General features: G+C 39.6%; 1 protein-coding gene across 3 annotated transcripts in view; it reads right to left on the bottom strand.

Annotated features, from left to right (window-relative positions):
* Positions 1-25282, bottom strand: part of NRG3 (neuregulin 3) — a 1349256-nt gene that overhangs the window by 500566 nt on the left and 823408 nt on the right. For all 3 annotated transcript variants that reach the window (XM_075217161.1, XM_075217160.1, XM_075217162.1), the window contains exon 3: positions 22325-22398. In XM_075217161.1, the coding sequence (XP_075073262.1) occupies positions 22325-22398 (74 nt within the window). The remainder of the gene's footprint in view (positions 1-22324; positions 22399-25282) is intronic.

The following is a 25282-nucleotide window of genomic DNA, read 5'->3' as shown; positions in this document are numbered from 1 at the left end:
TAGAAGTGTGGATATATGGGTGTACGGGAATGCTGGTTAGCAGGAGATGACAGTAGTCAAGTCGGGAGATGATGAGAGAATGGATAAGAGTTTTGTAGCATGTTGAGTAAGAAAAGGGCGTATTCTGGCAATGTTTTTAAGGTGGAATTAACAGGACTGGTAGAGAGTCTGGATGTGAGGAATAAAGAAGAGGGCGGAGTCAAGTGCGACACCAAAGCAGCGGGCTTGGGAGACTAAGGAAATTGTAGTGTTATTGATGATGAAGCAGATTTGAAGAGAGGTGGTGATTCAGGCAGGAGGGAAGATAATCAGTTTTGTTTTGGATATATTAAGCTTTAAGTAGCATTGGGAAATCCACGTGGAGATAGCTAAAAGACAGTTGGTTACAGAAGATACAGAAGGGGAGAAGTCAAGCAAAGTGACATAGATTTGGGTGTGAACAGCTTAGAGGTGGTACTGGAGGCCTAATGAGTTTATTTAATTAGTGCCCCAAGAGAAGAGGTGTACAATGAAAAAACATATAACAGAGCTTTGTGGGACCCCAACAGCTAGTGGGAGTAGTGGGGATATATATAGCTGACTCGGCTTGTTTTGACTCGCCTACTGGATTCTTCCTTTGGCTCTGCAAGTCCTCTCTGCTATTTGACCCCTGCCTGTTTGATTACTCTTCTGGAATCTCCTTGTGTACTGCGCTGACCGCACAGTTTGACCTCAGCTTCCCTGACTATTCGCTTACCGCCATCTATCTTGCTGACTGCCTCATGGAGAACTGCAACCTGTGTGTCTGTTGCAGCTAAACCCAAACTCCCTTGCGGGGGTCCCTGGTGAATACTAGAGGCATGTTAGACTCCGTGCCTCCAGAATAGGGCAATATCAGCAGATAGCTCCAGGTTCCTGACAGGTGGTATATATTCATATAAGGTAGGGTGGTCTGACTAACAATTTAATGCTGGAGTGGTTTGGGGCCTTTCAATATGGGTTTCAGTTTGGAGAGAGAAGGAGAGATATTTATTAAATGTGAAGACTAATTATTTAATATTGGTGCTGTATAGGTGGAAATAGGTACATGTATTTAAGGTCAATACTATTAATTTAATGTCTGGGGAAATACATATATTTTTTAAATGTGAATAGTAGCTAATTTAATTTTGAGGTTCTTTGAGGGAGCAATATGTGTATTTATTAAATGTGAATATTTTTAATTTAAATGAACAGATAGAAGAGCGCAGAACAGGCTGCCAACTGTCCTTCTTCTAGTGGCCAACCCAGTGCAGTCCAGGGTACATATATACTCTACAGTCTTTGGAGACTCCTCTGCAAAATAGAAGTGCACCTTGGCTGTGGAGAGTCATAAAATTCTGTGGCTCTCTGTGCAAAAGTGTTAATATGATATGCAATTTCAACCTCCTAAAATACTGCTCAGAATAATCATATTTATGTCTTAAATAAATCATCAGAATGAGGGGGCATTCGGACTGCCTTTATTACACTTTTGTGCATTTGAAGCTTTATTTACATTGGAAAAAGTGTGTCTAAAAATGTACTGTTTTTAAAGCTGTTGCAAAAATCAATTTTGTTTGTAAAGTGAAAATTTTCTGTGCACTCATTTTAATAATCTCCACTAGGGAAGTTATATGGTTCCAATTATACAATAAGTGTATCAGCAGGAGAGAAAGTGTATTAAGAGTTCCCCGAGAGCCGTACACACCCAAGCAGATCCGAGTACCAAGCCGAGCCGGCTCGGCACTTTTATGCGCCCTGGGAATTGAAAGTGAGGCAAAACGTCATTGTTATATCGTTCTCGTGAGTTTTGGATACTATAAGTACTGCCCTCCACAGCGATTCAGCGCCATTTCACAGAGGGACACAGAAGGGGTAGCACAATTCTTGGCAATCTCTAGAGCAGTGGGGCAGCGTCATAGGTAGAAAAGAAAGAGGTGGGGTAGCAGTGTTCTTCAAAGTCTCCAGTGTCCATTCAGGAGAGCTCCATTACTCCATTGCTAATTGTCATTGCTAAAATAGAATTAATGTGTTTTGCAGGCTTAGTCTTCTAAATCTACAGTCACATAATGTACTGTGTTATTAAGGTAACACACAGAGGAGAGCTCCATTGCTAATTGTCATTGCTGAAATAAAAATAATAGGGGTGGAAGTCTTGGTGTAAATATGCAGTCACATTGTACTGTTTTATATAGGTTACACACAAAGAGGAGAGCTCCATTGCTAATTGTCATTGCTGAAATATGAAATATATATAATAGGGCTGGCAGTCTTGGTCTAAATCTGCAGTTACATTTTCCTGTATCATAGCTCACTCAGAAACAGGACAGGTGGCAGGGTTTAGTGCTGTCGAAGTCACCTAATTGGATATGGTCATTTCAAATTAATATCTAGCAATCCGATTGTCTATGTCTGAAGTTATGCCAATAGCACGCTACAGCGTGGAGGACCATACCTAACCACAACACGTGCGAACACTTATACACACATTTACACAAACACATACGTATGTAATTAGCTCATATTAAAATTACTTGCAACACATAGTTATTTGTTATGAAATGTAGCAGAGTTTATGGTGAAATATTATAATGTTATGTACACGTTAGTGAAATCTAAGGTTCAGGTCACAGGAAACATATCATGTCTGTTATCATTCTAATTCCCTATTTATCCGCAGACGTCTGGTTCAATCGACTAAAGAATCGCACCTTGTGTATGCTAGATATGGAGTATAGGGAATAAATGATCAGAATGGTATTGTCTGTGTAATGTAGATAGACCAGTTTGACCTAGTTCTTGGCGGGAAGATTAGTATGCATCTTCTGGTAGAGCTGACTCCCACCCTTGGATGGCATTGTTTGAACTGGCCAATGACCTGCATTACACTGGACCTTCCTGAAGCCTGAACCTATGGAAACATGCCAAATCATCTATATTGTTTTCACTCTGTCACTGACTGTATAAAATCAGGGGCTCTGGGACCCGTATTCAGTCACTTTGACCACAGACTTCAGGACTGAATGACTGTATGCTGGATCCAGGGTGCCTGCATAAGTAACGGTTGTACTTATTTTATTTTGAATTGTTAATCTGCTGCTTTTTGCTATTAAATCGCATTGTGCTTTGGAACCACATCACTGGAAGTGGACAATCGTTATTGGATAATGACTAAACGTACATAATAATTTGGGGGCTCGCAGCGGAGATTAGGCTGCAGGACAATTCACAAAGCCTACGGATTTCGGTTCCTCAACAAAGGGTGGGGAGACGCGTCATATACAGGTAAGAAAGCAATGTGTTCAAAACATATTTATCATTCTGTGTTGTGAAACCGAATGTCCGTTTTTGCATAATCTAAGGAGCGCTAACTTGAATCTAGGGACAAGAAAGAGAATTGTTTCTTTTTTGTCGTTTTACGTTTTAACGGTGTTGCATTGCATAGCGTATGTGTACTTCCTGCATTGTGTATGTATATTTCCGGTATTGTTGCCACGTCATTAAGCATTCGTTTTGATAATCTGTTATATTTATAGTATAATCCCTTGTTAAAGCCTCTGAAAAGTTACTACAATCGTTTGGGAAGTTTATTTTCTACGCAGACAACAAAGGTGTATATTGTGTGATTGTGTGATTGTATAGAGAAAAGTTGATTTACTGTTGAAAAGAGACAGAGAGCATTGGTTGCTGTTTGACGAGACAGGCAGCACAACTGGTGATCGGTATATACGGCAGGAATACTGGTGGCGAAAATAAAGAGGTTTTCACAAGCACACCCAATAGTAATCGCAGCGCTTATTGATAATTAGTATCTTTAAGCGGTGCAATCAGACTGCATGGTACAGCGTGTGACCGTGATTGTGACTTGGGAAAGCAGCTGGAGGATTGGCAGGGTTGGTTGATTAAGTTGACTAGTGCTACCAGTAGTAAGAAACTCAGCAGATGTGCTGGAAAGACAGAGTATTGAGTAGTTGATATTTCTGTGTTCCCAGTATCTGTGTTAGGTGTTCCTCGTTGAGTACGAGAAGAAGTGAGTGGACACAGCTTGAGCAATTCGTCCATGGCCAATAAAAGTCTCTAGCGATAGTTGTGTGTTGGGGAAGTTGGAAAAAGTTCTGTTTCCATATGGGTGCTAAGCATACGTTAGAGATGGTCGATGTACTGCCTAAGGAAGGGGCGATTGGTTCGGCGAGGTTTCTTATGTTTAAGAAATATGGTGCAAACGCAACGGCGTATTGCGACAAATGGGTCAAGATGACCAAGGATTGTGTGAGGCCTTTTCCAAAGATTGGTAGTTTTGATTCAGAGGTGTTAAATAATGTTAGAGATAAAGTGCGTTTGATTAAATCAACAAAATCGAGAATTGAACATGATGACTGTTTAAAGTTGTGGCAACGAGAAGGGAACATGTGGCATGGCAGCATGTGCACAGTGGAAGTGGATGTTACGCAAAGCGTGTGCATATCGGAAGTAACCGCTGAAAAGCGTGGAGAACTGAGAGCAAGCGCGCCTCCGTGGTTGAGGGTGTAGGTACAGCCGTTACCAAAACTAATAAAAATACAACTAACAAATTATATCCTGTTTTAAGTCAAATTAAAACCAATGTTTCTGAGGAAGATGATGAATCCACTGTAATTTCAGACATTGTCCATGCTATTAAGTTGCTAGAGGTACAGCGCAAACAAGCAAGGGGAGCGTTCCCACCAGCAGGGGCAGCGGCTGAAATTGGTGAGAGTAGTGGAGTAAGTACTAGGAGGTAGAACATTCATTGTACTGAAGCAATAATTCCTGTGATTAATCCTGAATGTAGCGATTCGGTTGGTGTTTTTCCTGTCCGCACAATAGCAATTCCCAGTGGAAAAGTGGACAAGGATGGTGTAGCTCCTGTAAAACATATAGCAATGCATTGTCCTTGGACTAGATCAGAGCTACCTTCAATTATGTCTGATTTCCCAGATCCTAGAAAAGAGTTGGCCAGTTGTCAGAAATTCATCAAAAACTAAGGAAATGAGCACGAGCCAACTAATAAAGATTGGCGAGTAGTGTGGAGGTACTGTCATACAAAAGTTTATTAAGGATTGTATGTTGGAAGAGGAGAGAACCTTAACAGATGAGGATAACCAAGAAAATATTAAGAGAATAATCTCACAATTGGCCATCTATTTTCCATTTGTAGTGAATTGGAGCAAAATTTTCACTATCAAGCAAAAAGATAGTGAAACTGCAACGGATTACTTTGCTGGAGCTCTGTCAACAATGATACAGTTCACTGGGATATCTGATATAAAGGAGGATGCACATCACAGGGAAGTGTCTGTTACGGTATTAATGGATGGTCTCAGAGAAAACCTAAAGACAAGGGTACAAACCTCATTACTAATTGGAGAAGCATCACGGTAGATGCTCTTAGAGAGTCTGCCGTGTAGCATGACAAAAACATCTACAGAAGAAAAGAAATGCAGGGTGATAGGTTAATGACGGTGCTTTACAGGAACTGCACACACGACCACAAGCTTACAGCACACACAAAAGAAGACCTATGGCAGTGAGGTGTTATAACTGCCATGAAGAAGGACACTTAATGAAACACTGCAGAGAGAAAAGAGTAAGGACACCCAGAGGGGGATCACATAGACACCCACAAAGGAGACACACACAAGGTATAGAAGATTCACAATAGTTACCAGCACACTTCATTGCAGAAAAAGATTTGCGTGACAGTGATAGTCAGCGCTAGGAATCAGGTCATATCTGTATTCTACAGCCAGTTAGGTTAACTAAGAATCTTAGGGAAGAACCTACAATGACAGTTGATATAGCTGGTACGAAACAAACCTTTCTTGTAGATACAGGGACGGTCAAGTCAGTGATAACTTCTCCTTTAAATCTACAGTTCACTAACAAATCTGTACCAAATCTGTATGGGAGTAACGGGGAGAGTGTTACATTACCCTTTTGACTAAACCCGCATAAGTTACTATAGGGCCTCTGCACACCAAGCATTCATTTCTCTTGGCTGATCTGTGAATAGCGATTCTGGCCACAGGTGAGTTTGCTTGTTACAGCGGCAGTCCCAGCGTGGAAGTAATAGTGGAGTTTGAACTGGCTGATCGGTGAATAGCGACATGCAGGGCTGGCCCTACCTACACTTATGCGCACGCACCCGGCTGTTTGATAGCTGGCTGGGCGCGATGTCAGTGAGACCAAGGTGTCCCGGTTGTTGCCCAGGCAACCAGGACACAGAAACCATAAGTGACGCCCCGGTTGCCGTAGCAACGGCCGGGACGTCACTAGGAGCAGCAGGAGAGTCGCGGCGGTGCCCGGAGCCGCTGTGACCACTAACAGTGGGCTCTCATATGCCTCAGGGACAGCATAACATAGGACTAGTACTGTTCCCATTAAACATCTCTAAGGTCTTTGAATTACGAGGAGGGAGGTCCATAGACAGGAGGTATAATATCACTACATACCCTAGTCTAAAGATTTGCCAATACTCCTTCCATCGGTCTTTGCTATGTCTAAATATCTCACACGTAAAGAGACTGGAGAATTGGGAAGCTGACCTACCTGATCAGACAATGGCTCGCCACACCAGATATGGAGGGAAACTTTCAAGGTCACCAATGAACAGGAATAGTGATGGAAATCATAGACTTGGACGCATTATTCATTGGGAAAGTCCCTATAGGTTATTGTCAAAATATCATCCATGCCGACACTTGTCTTGAACAACTGGAGACACTAGGCATGGGTAGTTTCGTCAAAACTTTGTGTGATATAATCAATGATCGTACTGTACCTTATGTCCTCCCAGATGATATGTACTATGTTTGTGGGAGAAGGGCTTATTCCTGGTTAACTCCGAGTTAAGGGTTTGTGCTTTTTAGGTAAACTGGTTCCCGAGGTCATGACCATTACACATGATGAAATGATTGTTCTACATAGAACTACATCACCGCCATACATACACACACAGTATGAACATCATGGCAAAAGGAATATGATTCCTGGTGAAGAACCCGTAGCTACAAAATTGATTAGTGAAACCACTGGTTTCCAAGCTATGGTTGCATTAGATCCCACCAGGATCTCTCGGGGAACTTTACATTTTAGGTATATACAGGACCTAGCTAAATTGATAGACAACATCACCGAGATGTATGATGACACTTTCAGGTATACGGGTAGAGAGGCTTATAAATAGTAGTTGGTATAACATAGACTGGTGTTGAATTACCTCACGTCTATTACTGGTGGGTACTGTGTGACTTTGGCTTCCCAATTCGGTATCAAATGTTGTAAGTACATGTCACACGGCACTTATTCGGCTTCCATAAATAGATACTAAGACATTCACCTGTGCCTCATTAAGCAGACCTCAAACCTTTAGTCCTGATCTGCACATGTGCAGACTGAGTACCTGTCTGCTTTTGGCAAGATTCCTATTGGTTCCTGGTTCTGGCTCTAAACTTGAAAAGGCACTTCCTCCCTTTCTTCTGGGCCTGTTGATCAAGTTACCTGTCTGATTAGGTTCCTACCTATTCTGAGTGCTCTCACCTGGATCGTCAGTGCCTCTGCTGTGTTGCTGTTTCAAGGGCTATACTGCTCAAGCTGAAACTGTCTCTGCTGTGTTTGCTGTTCCACTGGCTATACTGCTCAAGCTGCACCTGTCTCTACTCTGTTGCTATTTCAAGGGCTATACTGCTCAAGTTGCAACTGTCTCTGCTGTGTTTGCTGTTCCACTGGCTATTCTGCTCAAGCTGCACTTGTCTCTGCTGTGTTGCTGTTTCAAGGGCTATACTGCTCAAGCTGCAACTGTCTCCGCTGTGTTTGCTGTTCCACTGGCTATACTGCTCAAGCTGTACCTGTATCTGCTGTGTTGCTGTTTCAAGGGCAATACTGCTCAAGCTTCACCTGTCTCTGCTGTGTTGCTGCTCCACAGCCTATACCGCTCAAGCTTCACCTGACTCTGTTGTGTTGCTGTTCCACGGGCTACACTACTCAAGCTGCACCTGCCTCTGTTGTATTGCTGTTCCACGGGCTGGATTCCCTTAGCTACACTTGTCTTCTTTGTGCTACTGCTACACGGGCCGTGCTGCTTAAGTTACATCTGACCCTAACGTGTCATCGCTCCGGATTGCATTACTCAAGCTCCATCTTCTCCGCATTACTCTCTGTGACTCAGTGGCATTACAGGTCGTATCATCTAGCTGCTTGTTATTATCTCCTCCTGCTGACTGAACTGTTCCTATTCATCTAAGCATATTAAGGCATTACATGGTACCTTACCCCTGCTGCATCTCCTGTGACTACATTGCTGCCTGGACTGTTAATTATACCTCCGATGTTGTGCTGCCTTATTGTAGTTCCATATACCTGCTGCATTACCATCTTTACTTTGCTGCTAGACTGTTCATGCTATTGCCATATTTGAATATATCGATTATATCTCTATTGTATTCATTCATACGATATTGCCGGTGGCACTGCTCACCTTGTACTACGTTCCTAGTGTCAATATACTGAAACTCTCCTGTTTATCATCCAGTCATCATTAAATCGCTGATTGTACTTTATTCTGCATCTGTTGTCTATTCGCTCTCGGTGTAGAACTACTACTTTAGCAGTGTGCCTACATTACACCTGTTACCATCACTCCCCGGGGACCCCGTCCAACACCCCTGGTAGGGACCGTGACCTGCGGGTGAACGCTGCTGAGTCCAAGTCACCTTGCGGTGACCGCTGGTGAAAACCATTCGCCCGTTAGACTCTGTGCCCTGCTAGGGGTAACATCTGTTGGGCGTATTCAAGAGTCCAGAATACCACACCGTGACAGTTCATTACCTAAAATACTGACGACCCCAAAGAAGTCATAGGTTGGAAAATGGATGCAATTCTCCAACTAAAATGGGAGTTTCGTAAGAACCATAATTCTTCAATGTATGAGGTTGGAGAAAAAGTGTCAGGATGGTTCTCATGGTTGAATCCTGCAAAGTGGTTCTCTGGTCTTGGAAAGTGGGTATAGGAAATGGTTGCTAGCATAGGTAAGCTCCTTATCCTTATACTTGGTGTCATCTTAGTAAGTCGCTTATATGTCAGATGTGTTCCTACTATGTGGAAGTGTGGAAATCGTTCTACTGGGGCAAACAATGAAAATGAGACTGTAATGGTGGTGAGGGGTACAGGTATCATGGTCAATGAAGAACAGCATTGCAATCCTGATATCGAGAGCATAATTAGGTGATAGTTTTATTCACTATCAAATGGTGGAGCTGTCGAAGTCAGCTAATTGGATATGGTCATTTCAAATTAATATCTAGCAATACAATTGTCTGTCTGAAGTTATGCCGATAGCACGCTATGGCGTGGAGGAGCGTAACTAACCACAACATGTGCAAACACTTATACACGCATTTACACGAACACATACTCATGTAATTAGCTCATATTAAAATTACATGCAACACATAGATATTTGTAATGAAATGTAGCAGAGTTTATGGTGAAATATTTTAATGTTATGTACACGCTAGTGAGATCTAAGGTTCAGGTCACAGGAAACACATCATGTCTGGTATCGTTCTAATCCCATATTTATTTGCAGACGTCCGGTTCTATCGCTTGAAGGATTGCACCTTGCGTATGCTAGTTATGGTTGACAGAGAATAAATGATTAGAATTATTTTGTCTGTGTAGTGTAAGTAGAACAGTTTGAACTTGTTCTTGGCAGGATGATTAAGTATGCATCTTTTGGTAGAGCTGACCCCCACCCTTGAATGGCATCGTTTGAACTGGCCAATGACCTGCATTATAATGGACCTTCCTGAAGCCTGAACCTATGGAAACATGCCAAATAATCTGTATTGTTTTCACTGTGTCACTGACTGTATATAATCAGGGGCTCTGGGACCCATATTCAGTCACTTTGACCACAGACTTCAGGACTGAATGACTGTATGCTGGATCCAGGGCGCCTGCATATGTAACGGCTGTACTTATTTTATTTTGAATTGTTACTCTTCCGCTATTTGATATTAAATCGCATTGTGCTTTGGAACCACATCACTGGAAGTGGACAATCGTTATTGGATAGCGACTAGACGTACATAACAGTGCTGAAACAGAAATTGGAATAATAGGGATGTCAGTGTTCTTAAAAGTCTCCAGTGACATTCTACTGTGCCATAGCTCATACAGAAACAGAAGGGGTTGCATTGTTCTTGTCACTCTCCAGTCTCAGTCATGATGATACTAATCCCTCTACCTAATGCTAAAGTCTATGCTCAAGTGCATAGTGATTTTAATTCAGGGAAACAAAAATGTAAATAAAAAGCTTGTACCTTTGTAAAGAAAAAACTCCACTTTAATAAAGGTGAAAGTTCACTGTAGAAAAACATAAAATTGCCAACATGCCATTTTACCCAAAATATTACCAAGCATTCCAGTATCAGCTAGCTCCCTTCTCTCAGCTAGATCTCAGCAACTGCAATCTATACGGTCATTATATTCACCCTCATTAATGTGTACAATATCTTCAAACAATACTAATTCATCCCCGCTGGAATCCACCATCACAGAAGTCTATGCACTTTGATGTAATTGCCGGTAACGGCATTCCCCATGAAATTTGCAGTTCATTTTATGGAAGAGCTGTCACGATTTTTGGGCATTACTTTTAGACCAGACCAAATGTCAAAATGTTGTGCAGACTCATCTGCATCACCACTGGGTGTCTTGGGAAAGCAAAGTTTTTTCCTAGCAGCAATTTCCAGAGAAACTGAAGGAGGAGATGTCATTGTGTCATGTACCACTTGAGCTGTCAGCTTGCTGACCAGGAGCTCATTGCATCTCTTGAGATCTGGGTCAGTTGGAAAGAAAGAAACACATAGCTCTTAAATCTAGGATCAAGCACAGTTGCCAAAATGTAATGATCCGATTTCAAGATGTTGATTACTCTTGCATCCTGGCGAAGCAAATAAATTACTTAATCTACAAGTTCAACATTATTAGAGGAATTGTTTTGTTTCATTTCCTCCTTTAATTTCTCCAGCTGCTTTTCAAAAAGTCTAATTAGGGGAATAACTTGACTCAAGCTAACAGTGTCTGCACTCTCTTCACAGCTGGCTACTTTATTTTGGGACACAGACAGCATCTCCTGCATGTCTTTGTCATTTTTTAAAAATATCTTTACTACCAAGTTGATTGTGTTTGCAAAACAGGGAATGTGATGGAATTCCCCCCGCTGTAATGCTCTAACAATATTGATGGCATTATCAGAAATCACATATCCTCAGGAGAGTCAAAGCAGGAGAAGCCATGTTGCTATGACATCCCTTTCAAACAGATTGTCAGCGGTGTTACTTCTGACCTGCGCCTCGTCTTGTCTCTGTTAGCAACCTCTAAACTCCCGCCTTCAAGACTTCTCCTGTGCTGCTCCCCAATTATGGAATTCCCTATCATGCTCAATCAGACTTTCCCGTCAGCCTTCAAATCTTTAGATGCTCTTTGAAAACCCATCTCTTTTTTAGAGGTGACCTTATCATCGATAACACTATTCACACTAATGCACTCTCACAACTATCCCAATCTCCACTCTGAGCCACATTTGCTCCTCTTGTTTTAGCTGTGCCCTCTTTGCTTTAGAATGTAAGCTTTATAATGAGCAGGGCCTCCGTACCCTTTGTTTTCATGTCTTCATTCATTTTGTCTGCCTTGTCCGTTTTTGTTTTACGTATGTCTTGTTTTATGTATGTCCTTTTCTTTCCTACTGTACAGTGCTGTGGAGCTCTGTGGTGCCTTACAATTCTACGATAATAATAATAATAATAATAATAATAATAATAATAATAATATTATTAATAATAATATGCCTCTTAGTGAAGCAGATGATACACAGAGTACAGAACTGGTAGTTGCTCAAATCAATTTATAGGCTATAACAGGTGCATGAAAGGGTGGGGTTATTCTAAAAGGAAAAAACAGAGACAAATTCCCCCAGCACACTGCTATAGCCAGCAACAGATTTGCTATTTCTACTGTAGATAAAAATGCAAAAGTCTCAGTTGCACACATTTGCAAATGTATGTTGAAGCCACCCATCACGCCAAGGTGCTTTTGCTAATAGGGTGGTCCTACTCTAAACAATGAGAGTCCCATATATTTGGGCCATACATATGTGTTTTTAAATTGAGAGTTAACTTACCAAAGAGGTACCCCAGAGACCTCCAAATAGCAATCCAATGTCAGTACTCCCCAACAGCTACTGACACCAACATGCCTCTCAGACAAATACAGAACTGGTAGTTGCTCAAATCAATTTATATGCTATAACAGGTGCATGAAAGGGTGGGGTTATCCTAAAAGGAAAAAACAGAGACAAATTCCCCCAGCACACTGCTATAGCCAACAAGTAGCCTGCCTCTAAAAAATGCGATGTTCTTGGGTACATGCTGCTGCTGTCCCTGCTGGTGAAGGGGAATCACCAACCCAAGGGGCTGTCACAATCATATAATCTTTAGTTTGCCCAGTTCCACTTGTCCACATATCTGTACAGTGGGCAGAATGGAATTTTGTAGCTCAATGATTATATTTTTACGAACCTTCTGATAGAGCTGAGGAATAGCTTTTCTAGTACAATGGTGTCATGATGGAATTTGGTAACGGGGCAGAACACCTCAAGTAACTGTCTAAAACCAGCTGCATTAAACATGGATATTGGATGCAGATCTAATACTAGGATAGTCGCCATGGCATCTGTGATCCGCTTTGCCACTGTGTGACAGCTTTCATACTTTCTTCCTCTTGTTTAACAGTGAATTGTTGTAAACTACTAGTAGTCATCTTCTTGGTCTACTTCTGGGTTGAAGATCCACCCCCAGCAGCAGGAGCAGCAGCAGTGGGCCTAACGCTCAAGGATTCTTCTGAGGAGTCCTGGATAGAGGAGGAGTCATCTCGCCTTAGACACTTGGATGCAGGACTAACTCCAATCACTTGTGAGGATATTGATGATGAAGGTGTTGAGGGTGTAGATTGCAGGTGTTGGGATCTGGCTGAGAGAAGGGAGGTAGCTGATGCTGGACTGCTTGCTGTTATTTTTTTAGCATAAGTTTCTGATTTTCACAAAAGCTTTCCATGAACTCGCTTCAAATGCCGGAACATGGTAAAGGTCCCTACCTCTACTGACTGTGGCTTTACAATGCTACAAATGGCTAGAAAACTATTGTCAGGATTTGGGTAAAAATAATTCCACACATGACAATGGCCTTCTTCTTATCACTGGCAAGAACTGCTGCAGTCTTTGTTTGAAAGTGTATGTAAATAATATTGTGGTCTGTGAGTTGGTCAAAACTGACTGCAAATGACTTGAAATTAGTGTTATTGAGGTTAATAATAATATAGGGGGGGGGAAGCAAAAATATGGGATTTTAGCAAAAACAAATAAAAAATAGGGATTTTAGAAAAAAAAATCGGGTTCCAAAACCAAAACCACAACACGCAAGGGCGGTTTTGCCAAAACCAAGACCAAATCTAGAACACAGGGTTCAATCCAGAACACAGGGTTCAGTGAACATCTCTAATTAAAAGGAGATCTTTCCTGTACCTCCTGGGGAAGCTTTGGTGACATCAGGAAGTGTCGAAGGAGAACATTGGGGAAGAAGAGACATCTGATTTTTTAACAGATCTGTGAACCTAAGAATTGTTACTGTTCAATTTGCATTTTATTTCACTGCCTGCTGTTTGGGTGTGCTATGTAATCTACTGAGTTTAACCAGTAAATTAGTTAAAAAGGTATTACACTATGCTTATTTTAATATTTTTTTTTAGCTATGTTATTGGATACCCTGCTATCGGATTGGTGGTACTTTCCATAATATATATATATATATATATATATATATATATATATATATATATATATATATATAAGTAGTTTATATGCATTTTTTTGGTATATATCAGGTATTTAATTATATTGATTTTTCATGCTTGCATTTGTTTAGAAAATGTTTGTTTAGGCTCTCTATGCATCACCTAGTTAAGATAGTGGGATGTTTATTTGTCACCTTATTCTCTGCACCAGTGCACATACTCCAATTGTAAGATGGAATGTGCTTGTTCCATTCAATTCCTCCCATCTGCCAGTGCAAACTTTTTACACAAAATTCTGTCTTTTTGATCCACAAACTGATGCACTTAAAAATCTAGGTGTACTAGCAAACATTGAGGGACGTTATATCACCAAAGAGTATTTACTATCAGGTTTACTATCATGCTTGTTAATTATCTGATCATGGATTATTGACGGAATCATTTTAGGCTTTAATCACAGCATATGTGGCCAGCATTTGACATGAGCATACACAGTGGATCTCTTAAACAGAACTTTTACTTCTTACTGTTTCATTTAGCATTAAGAAGATGTTCATGAAAACCATTTTAGAAAAGGAAAGATAGAGAGACATGCCCAGAACATTGCAACATTGAGGACATTTAACACAGCACCATCTGCTGTAACCTTGGTTTAATACAGTATGAATGACAGTGATGAATAACAGATGGCCCCTGGCTTTTTTCTGTTTTATTGTCAGATTTGTTTTTTTATAGCTTGAAACACTTGTTTAAAATGCCTGCTTGTGTGTTATAGGTGTTCTTACTTTAAATAAGTGTAATATAAAGCCCTTTGAAGTTTAGAGGGTTTTCCAAGTAGCCCCTGTGGTGTATCAGATAGCCTATCACTGCTGTACGGTATGCGGGGTCAGTAGTTTTTGCTGTACTATTTCAACACATGTTCCCTATCTGTACAATATGTTGAGTACGTATCAGTGGAGGTCCATAGTAAAGAAATCTGGGTGTGATCTATAGTTTTATGCCATAAATTTATTTTTATCTATTGTAAAGCTTCAGGATAGACTGTTAACATAAGGATAGACTGTTAACATAACATATTTGGGATACTGACCCCTCTTTTCCCCGTTCTAACCATTAATACATTTGTAGACAATTTAGTCAATTTTGGAAAACTGTATACCAGATCAATATTTCTTAACACTTTTTAAGTAATTTGAAAATTTATAACACGAAAACACAAGATTTTAAATACTAGGTTCAATACCCTACCAAGTTACTTATGTGACGCATGTCATGTGTGTTTGAGTATGACCAGTAGGATGTCATATTTTTACTGATGAACATAAAGTGTAACATTAAGAATGGAAAGTGAATTAACATTAAAATGTTTGCTAATAATATATGTGAAACATGGCAAGAACAGACCCAGTGATGGATATGGTGTATATGCTGAATAAGGCAATCATATCATATAAAGAATGGATTTGATATATGTTTAATTCATTAAATAATTTATTCCAGTGGTGGGAAACAATTTATTCCAGTGGTGGGCAACAGGCGTCCCTAGCTGTGTCCGCTCTGAATAATTCTCTGCTTTCTTCAAAAGCAGTGAATAAGATAGAATGAAAGCAGCCAGCTTCTGAGTCATGTATACACCGACCAGAGTTCAAACAGCAAATCCAATCAGAGGAGGAGATGGGAGTGCAGTCTATTCTGCACCACATACTCTTCCTTCTTCCTCAGCAGGCTCCTAACTAAAGGTAAGAATTTTTACTAATGTTTACTATATTGCCTAGTGAGTAGAGACATTTTGGGTGACATGTGGGGGAATTCTTAGAGGCAGATAGGGAGGTCTGTGTGACATGTTGCTAAGTCTGACTTATTTGTGGGTGGAATGTGGGAAGCTCAAGGGAGTATGGTGAAAGGTATGAGGACCATGTGTGAGTGACATGTGGGTAGGGCTGTGTGACAAGTGGGGTTCATATTGGGATCATGTGCATATGTCTGACTGGCATGTGGGGAGAGCTATGTAGCATGTCAGGGGCATGTGGGGAGGTCTGAGTTGTATGTGGGGAGTTGTGCAGGGCATGTGGGGGAGTTTTGGAGTAAATCATCATCTTCATCATCATCTATTTATATAGCACCATTGATTCTGCAGCACTGTGCAGAGAACTCACTCACATCAGCCCCTGCCCCATTGGAGCTTACAGTCTAAATTCCCTAACATACAGAGAGAGAGAGAGAGAGAGAGAGAGACTAAGAGCAATTTAATAACAGCTAATTAACCTACTAGTGCGGCCGTTCCCAAAGTGTGCGCCGCGGCTCCCAGGGGTGGCGCGGCGCTGTCACTGGGGTGCCGCGGGCCAGCCCTAGAAAAAAGAAAGCAAACAGAAACTTACCAATCCGCGCGGCGCTAGGACCCAGCAGCCTCCTCTCTCCCGCAGCTGTCACTGAATATCGACGTCAGTGACAGCTGCACGAGAGAGGAGGCTGCAGGGACCTAGCGCCGCGCGGATTGGTAAGTTTCTGTTTGCTTTCTTTATTCTAGGGCTGGTGCCTGGCGAGGGGCAGAGGAGGAGGTCAGATGGCAGAGGAGGAGGGGGACAGATGGCAGAGGAGGAAGGGGACAGATGGCAGAGGAGGAGGGGGACAGATGGCAGAGGAGGAGGGGGACAGAGGGCAGAGGAGGGGGTCAGAGGCCAGAGGAGGGAGACAGATGACAGAGGAGGAAGGGGACAGATGGCAGATGAGGAGGGGGACAGATGGCAGAGGAGGCGGGGGACAGATGGCAGAGGAGGAGGGGGACAGAGGGCAGAGGAGGGGGTCAAAGGGCAGAGGAGGGGGGCAGATTGCAGAGGAGGGGGACAGAGGGCAGAGGGGGACAGAGGGCAGAGGAGGAGGGGGACAGATGGCAGAGGAGGAGGGGGTCAGAGGGCAGAGGAGGGGGACAGAGGGCAGAGGAGGGGGTCAGAGGGCAGAGGAGGTGGTCAGATGGCAGAGGAGGAGGGCAGAGGAGGGGGACAGAGGGCAGAGAAGGGGGACAGAGGGCAGAGGAGGGGGACAGATGGCAGAGGAGGGTGATAGCGTGAGAGAGGGCAGAGGAGGGTGACAGCGTGAGAGAGGGCAGAGGAGGGTGACAGCGTGAGAGAGGGCAGAGGAGGGTGACAGCGTGAGAGAGGGCAGAGGAGGGTGACAGTGTGAGAGAGGGCAGAGGAGGGTGACAGAGGGCAGAGGAGGGGGACAGCGTGACAGAGGGCAGAGGAGGGGTACAGAGGGCAGAGGGGGCCACGTGAGAGAGGGCAGTGTGCCTGGATGCAGAGGGGGCAGTGTGCTTGGATGCAGAGGGAGCAGTGTGCCTGGTTGCTCCCTCTGTGCCTGGTTGCAGAGGGGGCAGTGTGCCTGGATGCAGAGGGGGCAGAGTGTCTGGATGCAGAGGGGCATTTTTGCATACAACTAAATAAGTATTTCTGTCGTGACCTAAATACTTATTACAATTTTTTGACCCAACTACTTATAAAACAGGACTGCTCAGTAATTATTTTGGAGGGGTGCCTTGAAAAAAATTTGGAGACTGTAAGGGTGCCGTGAACTGCAAAAGTTTGGGAACCACTGTACTAGTGTGGTTTTTTTTGGCGTGCGGGAGGAAACCTGAGCACACAAACACAGGGAATTCTCCACACAAACTCCACACAGATAAGGCCATGGTCGGGAATGAAACTCATGACCCCAGTGCTGCAAAGCAGAAGTGCTAACCATATGAGTTCTGAGGACTTATCTGGAATATTTTATAGCAAGTAGGGATATAAGTGCTTTTAGGGGTTCTTTGTAGTAAGTAACATGTGGTGGAATTTTAAAGCAGGTGAGGGACATGTATGGGAATTTTGGTATGAATGATGTGGGGTGGGGGTCATTTAGGGAATTTTTAATTCTAGAAATTACGTGTAATGTACTTGAAGTATGTCAGTTTGCCCATCACTGATGTTTTCAGAGTTAAACCTGTTAGCACAAAATGGATAGGATGTGGGAGATTTGATGGATAATAATACTGTAGATCTAAAAACATATACTGTAGATACCACAAGGCTTTACCCACTATGCTGTGTGGTTGTCAAGTTTAGACCACTGTGCAGGGGATGACTTCATCATACAAGGAACTGGGGAACATTGCTGACAATCATCCTAGTTAGTTCTTGTCACTTACACTAATGTGTTAACAGCAACAATTGCTATATATGTGGGTCATATGAGTGTGAAACTTGGGAATTTTCCAAAATGTATCCATAAGTTTCCTAAGGTGTTTGGTTTTGATTTCTATCTAGATCTTTTATATCACTGAGCGCACAAAGTTACTTACAAAACACTAACTGAGTTTCAAGGCATTTCAAAGCATTCCCAATGAAACGTGAGTCAGCGTTTGCTGGGTATATCTAATTCACAATATAATTATTATTCCTAAGGGAAATAGCCTAACTATAGCCCTGGAACACACTCTCTTAGGAGAACTAGCTCCGATTAGCCCCAAGTATTAGTGGAGCAATAACACGCAGTTAGAAAACCATGATATTAATCTCAAGGTTGAAGAATAGCTGCCTAATTACATGTGCACAAAGTCTGATCGAATACTGGAAGCAGTAATGGTAATTGCAAGCTTCCTGATTTAGAATTACTATCACTCCACTAGATTGAAACTGCTTGAAAACTGAGATTTGTGATATATAATACAAAATCTGCATAGCAGTCTGAAATAACAAGTTTTTGGTGTAATTTATTTGCTATATTAAATTATTAGAAATTATACAAACAGGGGGTTTAATGTGATCCAACATCAGCAATCATTAGTATAGTTAGAAATTCCCATGTATTCTGATTGAATTAATATTGGATTACAAGCAATTAGATCAATTCCTGAGTACTATTTACTCTATATTTGACATAACAGTGAGAGGTGTACTATAATTGTTATAACAGTGGGTTTTAAGATAAGAAGCTGAAATAAAACAATATCTAAGATTATTACATATACGTTTATTTATTAGGAATACACATAGAGGGGTATATTTACTAAACTGCTGGTTTGAAAAAGTGTAGATGTTGCCTATAGCAAGCAATCAGATTCTAGCTATCATTTATTTAGCACATTCTACAAAATGACAGCAAGAATCTGATTGGTTGCTTTAGGCAAAATCTCATATTTTTCAAACCAGCATTTTCGTAAATATATTCCCAAGAGGGATTGCAAGGTATACTCAGCAGATTTTAACTTCACATGAGTTCACAATTTCACTTAGTTATTTTGCTGTTTTTCTTATTTTTTTAAAATTATTACTAATAAAACTTATTTTTTAATGAAAAAAAGGGGATCTACAATAGTTGAGTCAAAAGATTGACAGCAAGTTCACCATAGTAAAGCCAATTTCTCTTTCCTCAAATTGTCATTTGGTACTAATTGGCGGGGAGCACCTTAGTAATATATCAAGTCATAAATATATAGTAATATTTGCAAAAGTAATAATAGGTACTTAACAGTCCAAGAAAATCTGAAATAAAAAAAATATTCCGTTAATATTGCTTACTAATGTTAAATACATGTTCTAGCAAGCATATGCGACCCTCATTATAATCAGTCTACACTTACACCTGACCTGTAGCTGATGAAAGTGGTACAGTTGAAAATCATGTACCTCAGTGATACCCTATGCTTGAATCGGACGGATGTGTGTGAGCTCAACTTTGGCATGCCCTTATTGTACATTGACTACGTGGATACAAACCTTCCCTCCCACAGTCCATATTTGAAATTGAAAGCTGTCTGAAGTATCCTTTGTGTTCAAAGATGAATTGATGCACTTGCGCTCACTGACTTATAGTGCATTTCTGAGCATGCCCAGAGCAATCTGACGCAAAATCAGGCCCTTAATGTTCAAGTTTGATTTTGCTTCACTGATTATTTGTTCAGTAATACTTAGACAAAAGACATACAGTGCTGAAAGGGGATTCAAAAAAGGGTGTATATCAATTGAATGAAATAGCAAGTGATAAATTGAAAATGAATATCCAAGGCAATAGTACATTAAATCCCTTTAATCATATGAAGACACATAAAAACCTATAAATTGGATACAATGATCCATAAAATAAAACAAAACAAAAAAATTCCACTTAATTGATTAATAAATTGATAACGATACTGCAGAAATACTGATATTGGTAAATAGTTTGGACGCAATCCATGCATCCAAATGTGTTCCACATTATGTCAGTGATGATAACCCTAATTGTAGGTTAAAGAGCCCACATCAAGCAGATGAAAAAGTTAAATAAATATTGTGATAACGGATTTCAGAGTCTGTACTGGACCTTGTACAAAATTGGGAGAATTTAGCAAAGATGATTCGCACTTACAGTCTCCCTTTTTGGTCAACGATGTAGAATCACATCTCGATGTTATTCCTCCATTCTTAATGGTAATACTTAGTAATTTTATGTATTTGTGGTGTGGTGTGTTATGTGTATGCAAATTCTGTTTGCATCTCAAAATAGGGTATGTAAACAATTCACAGCATTGGCAATATATCATAATTAAACATCATCATCATCATAATAATAATAATAGTAATAATAGTAATAATAATAATAATAGAGAGAGGGAATGTTTGGTCAATGATTTGCCTCATATTTTCTTAAAGCTCTAGAAAATGTATAAATTCAATGCACTGAATAATTAGAAATACAAATGTTGTTAACAAAATCATCTGAAGTTTTTTCTATTTTCTATTTTGCTTTTTTTCAATTTATACTTTTTTTGTTACTTTTTGAACATTAAAAAAATAGCCACAAAATTGGATGTTGGTGATTTTGAGTGACAAAATCCAGACACCGCACTAAACAGAATGATTTATTGCAATCTCAATAGATAGCATAACTTAAGAGTAATTTTGGGTACAGTATTTCAGGACATAAACTTTGGTTTCTAAAAGACTTAACATGGGCCTGTGATGAATGCAACACATGATATGCTTAATACTATAATCTATTCATAATTATGTATTGGGTGAAATATAGGTTTATAAATGGACACAATACACTGGAATCAAAATGAAGAGATTGCTTAAATTAAATCTTAAACTCAAAATGCATACATGAAATTGTACACTGTAAGGAGACAGTTAATTACTCAATCTATGCCTCCTTACTTCTGCCCAACAAATTCATGTTGCCTCTGTAGACAGTACCTAATGACTGGGTGCCCAAGTGTGAACTTTAGAAAGCATACTCAGGAGTACATTGCCACTGTTTAATTGGAGGAATTGAAGGTCATAAAGCAAAAAGATGTCCTGAAGTTAGAACCACCTTTAGGTTGAATTGCTATGTTTTCTGTTTTAACTCTTTTATTGCCAGAGATCTGCTGACATTTTACACCTTCTATGCCTCACAGTAAATAAAAAAAACAAGCAATGCAATTCAGAAATACTGTAGGAATATTGTTTTAAACTGTATTTTAATCGTTTGCAATTTTTACACAATTAGTGTTACCACTAAATTAATTATGTGACTTGTTATGTTTTTAGGGATACCACATATGTGAACTTAATTAGAGCTCGCTATTATGTGTGCCATTTTTATGCCCCAATCACTTTTAACCTTATAATTTGTACTATATATATTTCTTATCACTATTACAAAAGGGTAGGGTGTATTTCCAATTTAATAGGCTCACCAGAAAGCACCCATGCTCTATGTTGAACCCAGGGCTTGATTAGGCAACCACAAGTTTATCAATGCAGTCCCAGAAAGTAAACTGATTTAACCATGGTCACCTCCATGTCACCAGGGTACAAGATCTTCCAACTTCAAAGGCAACATGGAGGGACCACATACTGGCTCAGAAAGTGATTGAACATAGGTGTTATGATACTTTCACTCCCAGAAAGTTAGCCAAGTTCATGGGCCAGGAGCTAAAATTATGATCATGGACCAAGTTTCAGGACATGGAGGTGAACCATAAGTGATCAGACGTGTAGAAGGTTGTTTAACTTGTGGAGGGAAATGGAGTTCCACATTACTGGTAATAGTGGTTGTGATTGCTCTGTGTGGCCAAAGCAGAAAGACCAAACCACGAACTACCTTTTAACTCCATAGCTAGTTTTAGTGCATGGTCAGAACAGTTAAAGCGTTTATTTTCAAATATGTTTCTTGGTAATGCTTGCAATTTTTTCTGTTTGAGACACTCAAGTGGCCCTTTTAAAATGGTTTAGATTGAAACATTTCCACTGAAGTCAATGCTCAAAAATGGCTTATCTATATCTGTAGCTTAAAGTTGGGCAATTATATCTAATATCAATCTGACAATTTACATGGAATAATTTAAACAGTAATTTAAAAATAAATCCATACAATAACACACAGCCCTTTTAACCTTGTAAATGATAAACATAGGTCTTTAATATACAACTAATAACATGAAGTTTTCACCTACTTGGATCAGACAATACTGAATCAGTTTTCGGTAAGAACTGGTCACAACGCACACCTTGGTAGCCCTCTTTGCACCTGCAGAAAACAAACAAAAACATCTGCTTTGCAAAGTGGTGGCAAATTACAAGATAATCAGGACACATCTCCTTTATGCATTATTATTTGCACCTTAGTCACTCTATTTTTAATTCCAACAAAACTCCCTTAAACGTATTAAAATTGATTATCTTCCTTTATTTAGATATACATTCAGCAAGTACTATTCACAGTATTGTCTTGTTTAATACATCTATTGCTATAAAAATACAACAACAAATCAAGACTCACCTGAGACTGTGTGACATATGTCTCACAAGAGGTTATTCACTAAAAGACTATTTGGTCTATATAACAATAATGAAATTCCCTTGTATATCACTCATTTAACATTTATTCTACCATTTTGTAGATGCTCTTAGGTTCTCCTATTCATTAAGAAAACCCTCACAATTTATATCCTGCTACAATTAAGCTCACCCAGCGTTATCATTAATCTAAATGCTACCCTGTATGTAGCAGTTACAATAGCCAAGCTGTCTGACAGAACTTAGTAAATGAGGTTTACTATGTGAAATACTCACATTGCTTAATTACAAAAATAGGATAGCAAGATGGCATAAGTATTTTTATTATGCAAACAGTAACAAAAATAAAGTAAGAAAATACAGAAATGGAAATGTACAATTTATTCTCTGTGTTGAGGGAGGATGCATAAGTATGTATCATAAACCCAATTAGATTGATCTCCAGGTAATATATAATATTTGAAAACATGCAGTGACCATATAAACCTGATGCTTCATCTTAGCCCTACTACCTGTAAGATAACTAGGCGAGAGCTATGTGTATGCTACTATAGGGAGGAAATACACAAATGGGTGTGAACCACAGTCCACTGAGAAATAAGCAGAAAATCTTATAACTGCAATATATTTTTTTCTGACATATCACAGAGACATAAATTGTTATTTAATAAACAGGTCATAACTTTCCATTCAACAGCATAAGAAATATTAGGTTATTAGGGCTAATATTAAGGAAGATACATGACTAATGTAGTTACTCTATTAGCGTAGCATTTAAATTTGGCATATGTCTTAGGCCTAATCCCACTACACACATGTAGACATTGATGTAGTATGAATTATGAACATTAGTTCTTTGATGTATTTCCCTTTTCAATACGAAACATAAGAAATTTAGCAACCACAATATGACTTCATTTTTACAACATTTGCAGTGCCATACATTATCTCCCAGGCTGATTTAAGCTTGTACTAGAGACATCCTGTCTGGCTGATTATACACACAGCCTGTTCACTGTTCCTTCATCAGGTGACAGGACTGATTCAGATATAACATCCAGCTTAGATGTATCAGGGCAATTAGTATTAAAATAATCCCTTTTGTACTTGCCCAAAGTGAGTTAGAGAAATATCTTTTATAATTTAACTACTGATTATATTATAATAATGACAATGATGTTGTAATTACAGGCATAGCAGTCAACAAAAGTTGAGGAGTGACAAAAGTTCCAATAACTTTATCACATCTACAAAGAGAAGTTATAATGAAAACCAGTGTAACACTTCTGTCTTGATAGATAAATTTACTAATTTTAGTGAATACAAAAGCTAATAAAAAAATTAGGTAAAATACCAACCTCACCAGTATTGCAAGAATTAATCTCGTATTGCCTGTGACAGCAACTATAAATTACTATGTCTCAAATGTGTGTGTGGTGTCTAATTCTTCATGTAATTGAATTAAAATCATTGTCAATTATCAAGTACTTATATTTAAATCCCATCATGCAAGATATATTAAACAAGATCTAGTGGTTGTCATTATATGGAAACAGTGTCATTATATACTTCTATCAGGGAAACTGTGTTGCTTAAATACACCATGGTCTTTCACTGAAGTGGTTTGCTTAAAGAATAAAAAATACATTAAAACACAAAAAAGTACATTAATTATAAATTTATTTAGCACAGAGTGTTGTATAGATGCTCACAGACAGAAAAGGTACCACGGTGATATTGCATAGTGTATTGTCTGTGAAATATAAAAATCACTTATTTTTGTCACTTTCCAAAGAAAATGAATTATATTTTTTGATACTCATATGTATCAAATATACATATGGAATAAACTTTGGTGCTACGACTATAACAACAAAAACCGTGTGACCCGTTCTTGTCAAATGTGTCAAGACAGCCTTGACAAAGAAATTAAAAAAATATGTTTGTGGAATTGAGGTATTTTTAAGCCCCCAAATACCAGTAACAGATTAAAGAATCAGTCATCTGGAGTACATTCCTGGGTAGTAACATCCCCCGGTGTAACTTTATACGTTGACATCTATGTCCGGTAAGGGGATTGCCATCACCTGTAGGAACTTTTTATAAATTACATTTACAAGCATTTTTAAGCGCAATAGACAATATTTTAATAAAGTGTTTAAAGTTTATAGATAATACACTACATAACCTTATTTTTTCTCTCTTACATTTACACTGATTATCTTAGTTATATTGATTATTTTGGAGACAGATACCATTTAGGACTGGGAAAAGAATATTCTGATTACATGTGAATACAAGTACAAATGTTTGATAAAAAGGAGTGAGCATATTGCACTATTATTTGTTTTGATATGAAAAACCAATGAATAGGGTCAGTAAATTGTTGCTGGACTTATTTTGGTAAGAGGTGACACAGAATACACGGATTTGATATTGCATGTGTACAGGTGTTTCTATGCAAGGAACTTACTCTTTAATTACTTTAATCACAGTATGTCATCATTTTTTTTAAATATTTTGTTGAGCAAAGGTACAGAATCAAATACTTTCTTCATAGACAGTGGTTTCTGTATACCAACAGATCCACACTGTTGTGGATTTGTGATAATCAA

This window comes from Mixophyes fleayi, chromosome 6, assembly GCF_038048845.1.
Source record: "Mixophyes fleayi isolate aMixFle1 chromosome 6, aMixFle1.hap1, whole genome shotgun sequence".
In the NCBI taxonomy this organism is placed as follows: domain Eukaryota; kingdom Metazoa; phylum Chordata; class Amphibia; order Anura; family Limnodynastidae; genus Mixophyes; species Mixophyes fleayi.
This window is presented reverse-complemented; position numbering and strand designations above follow the sequence as displayed.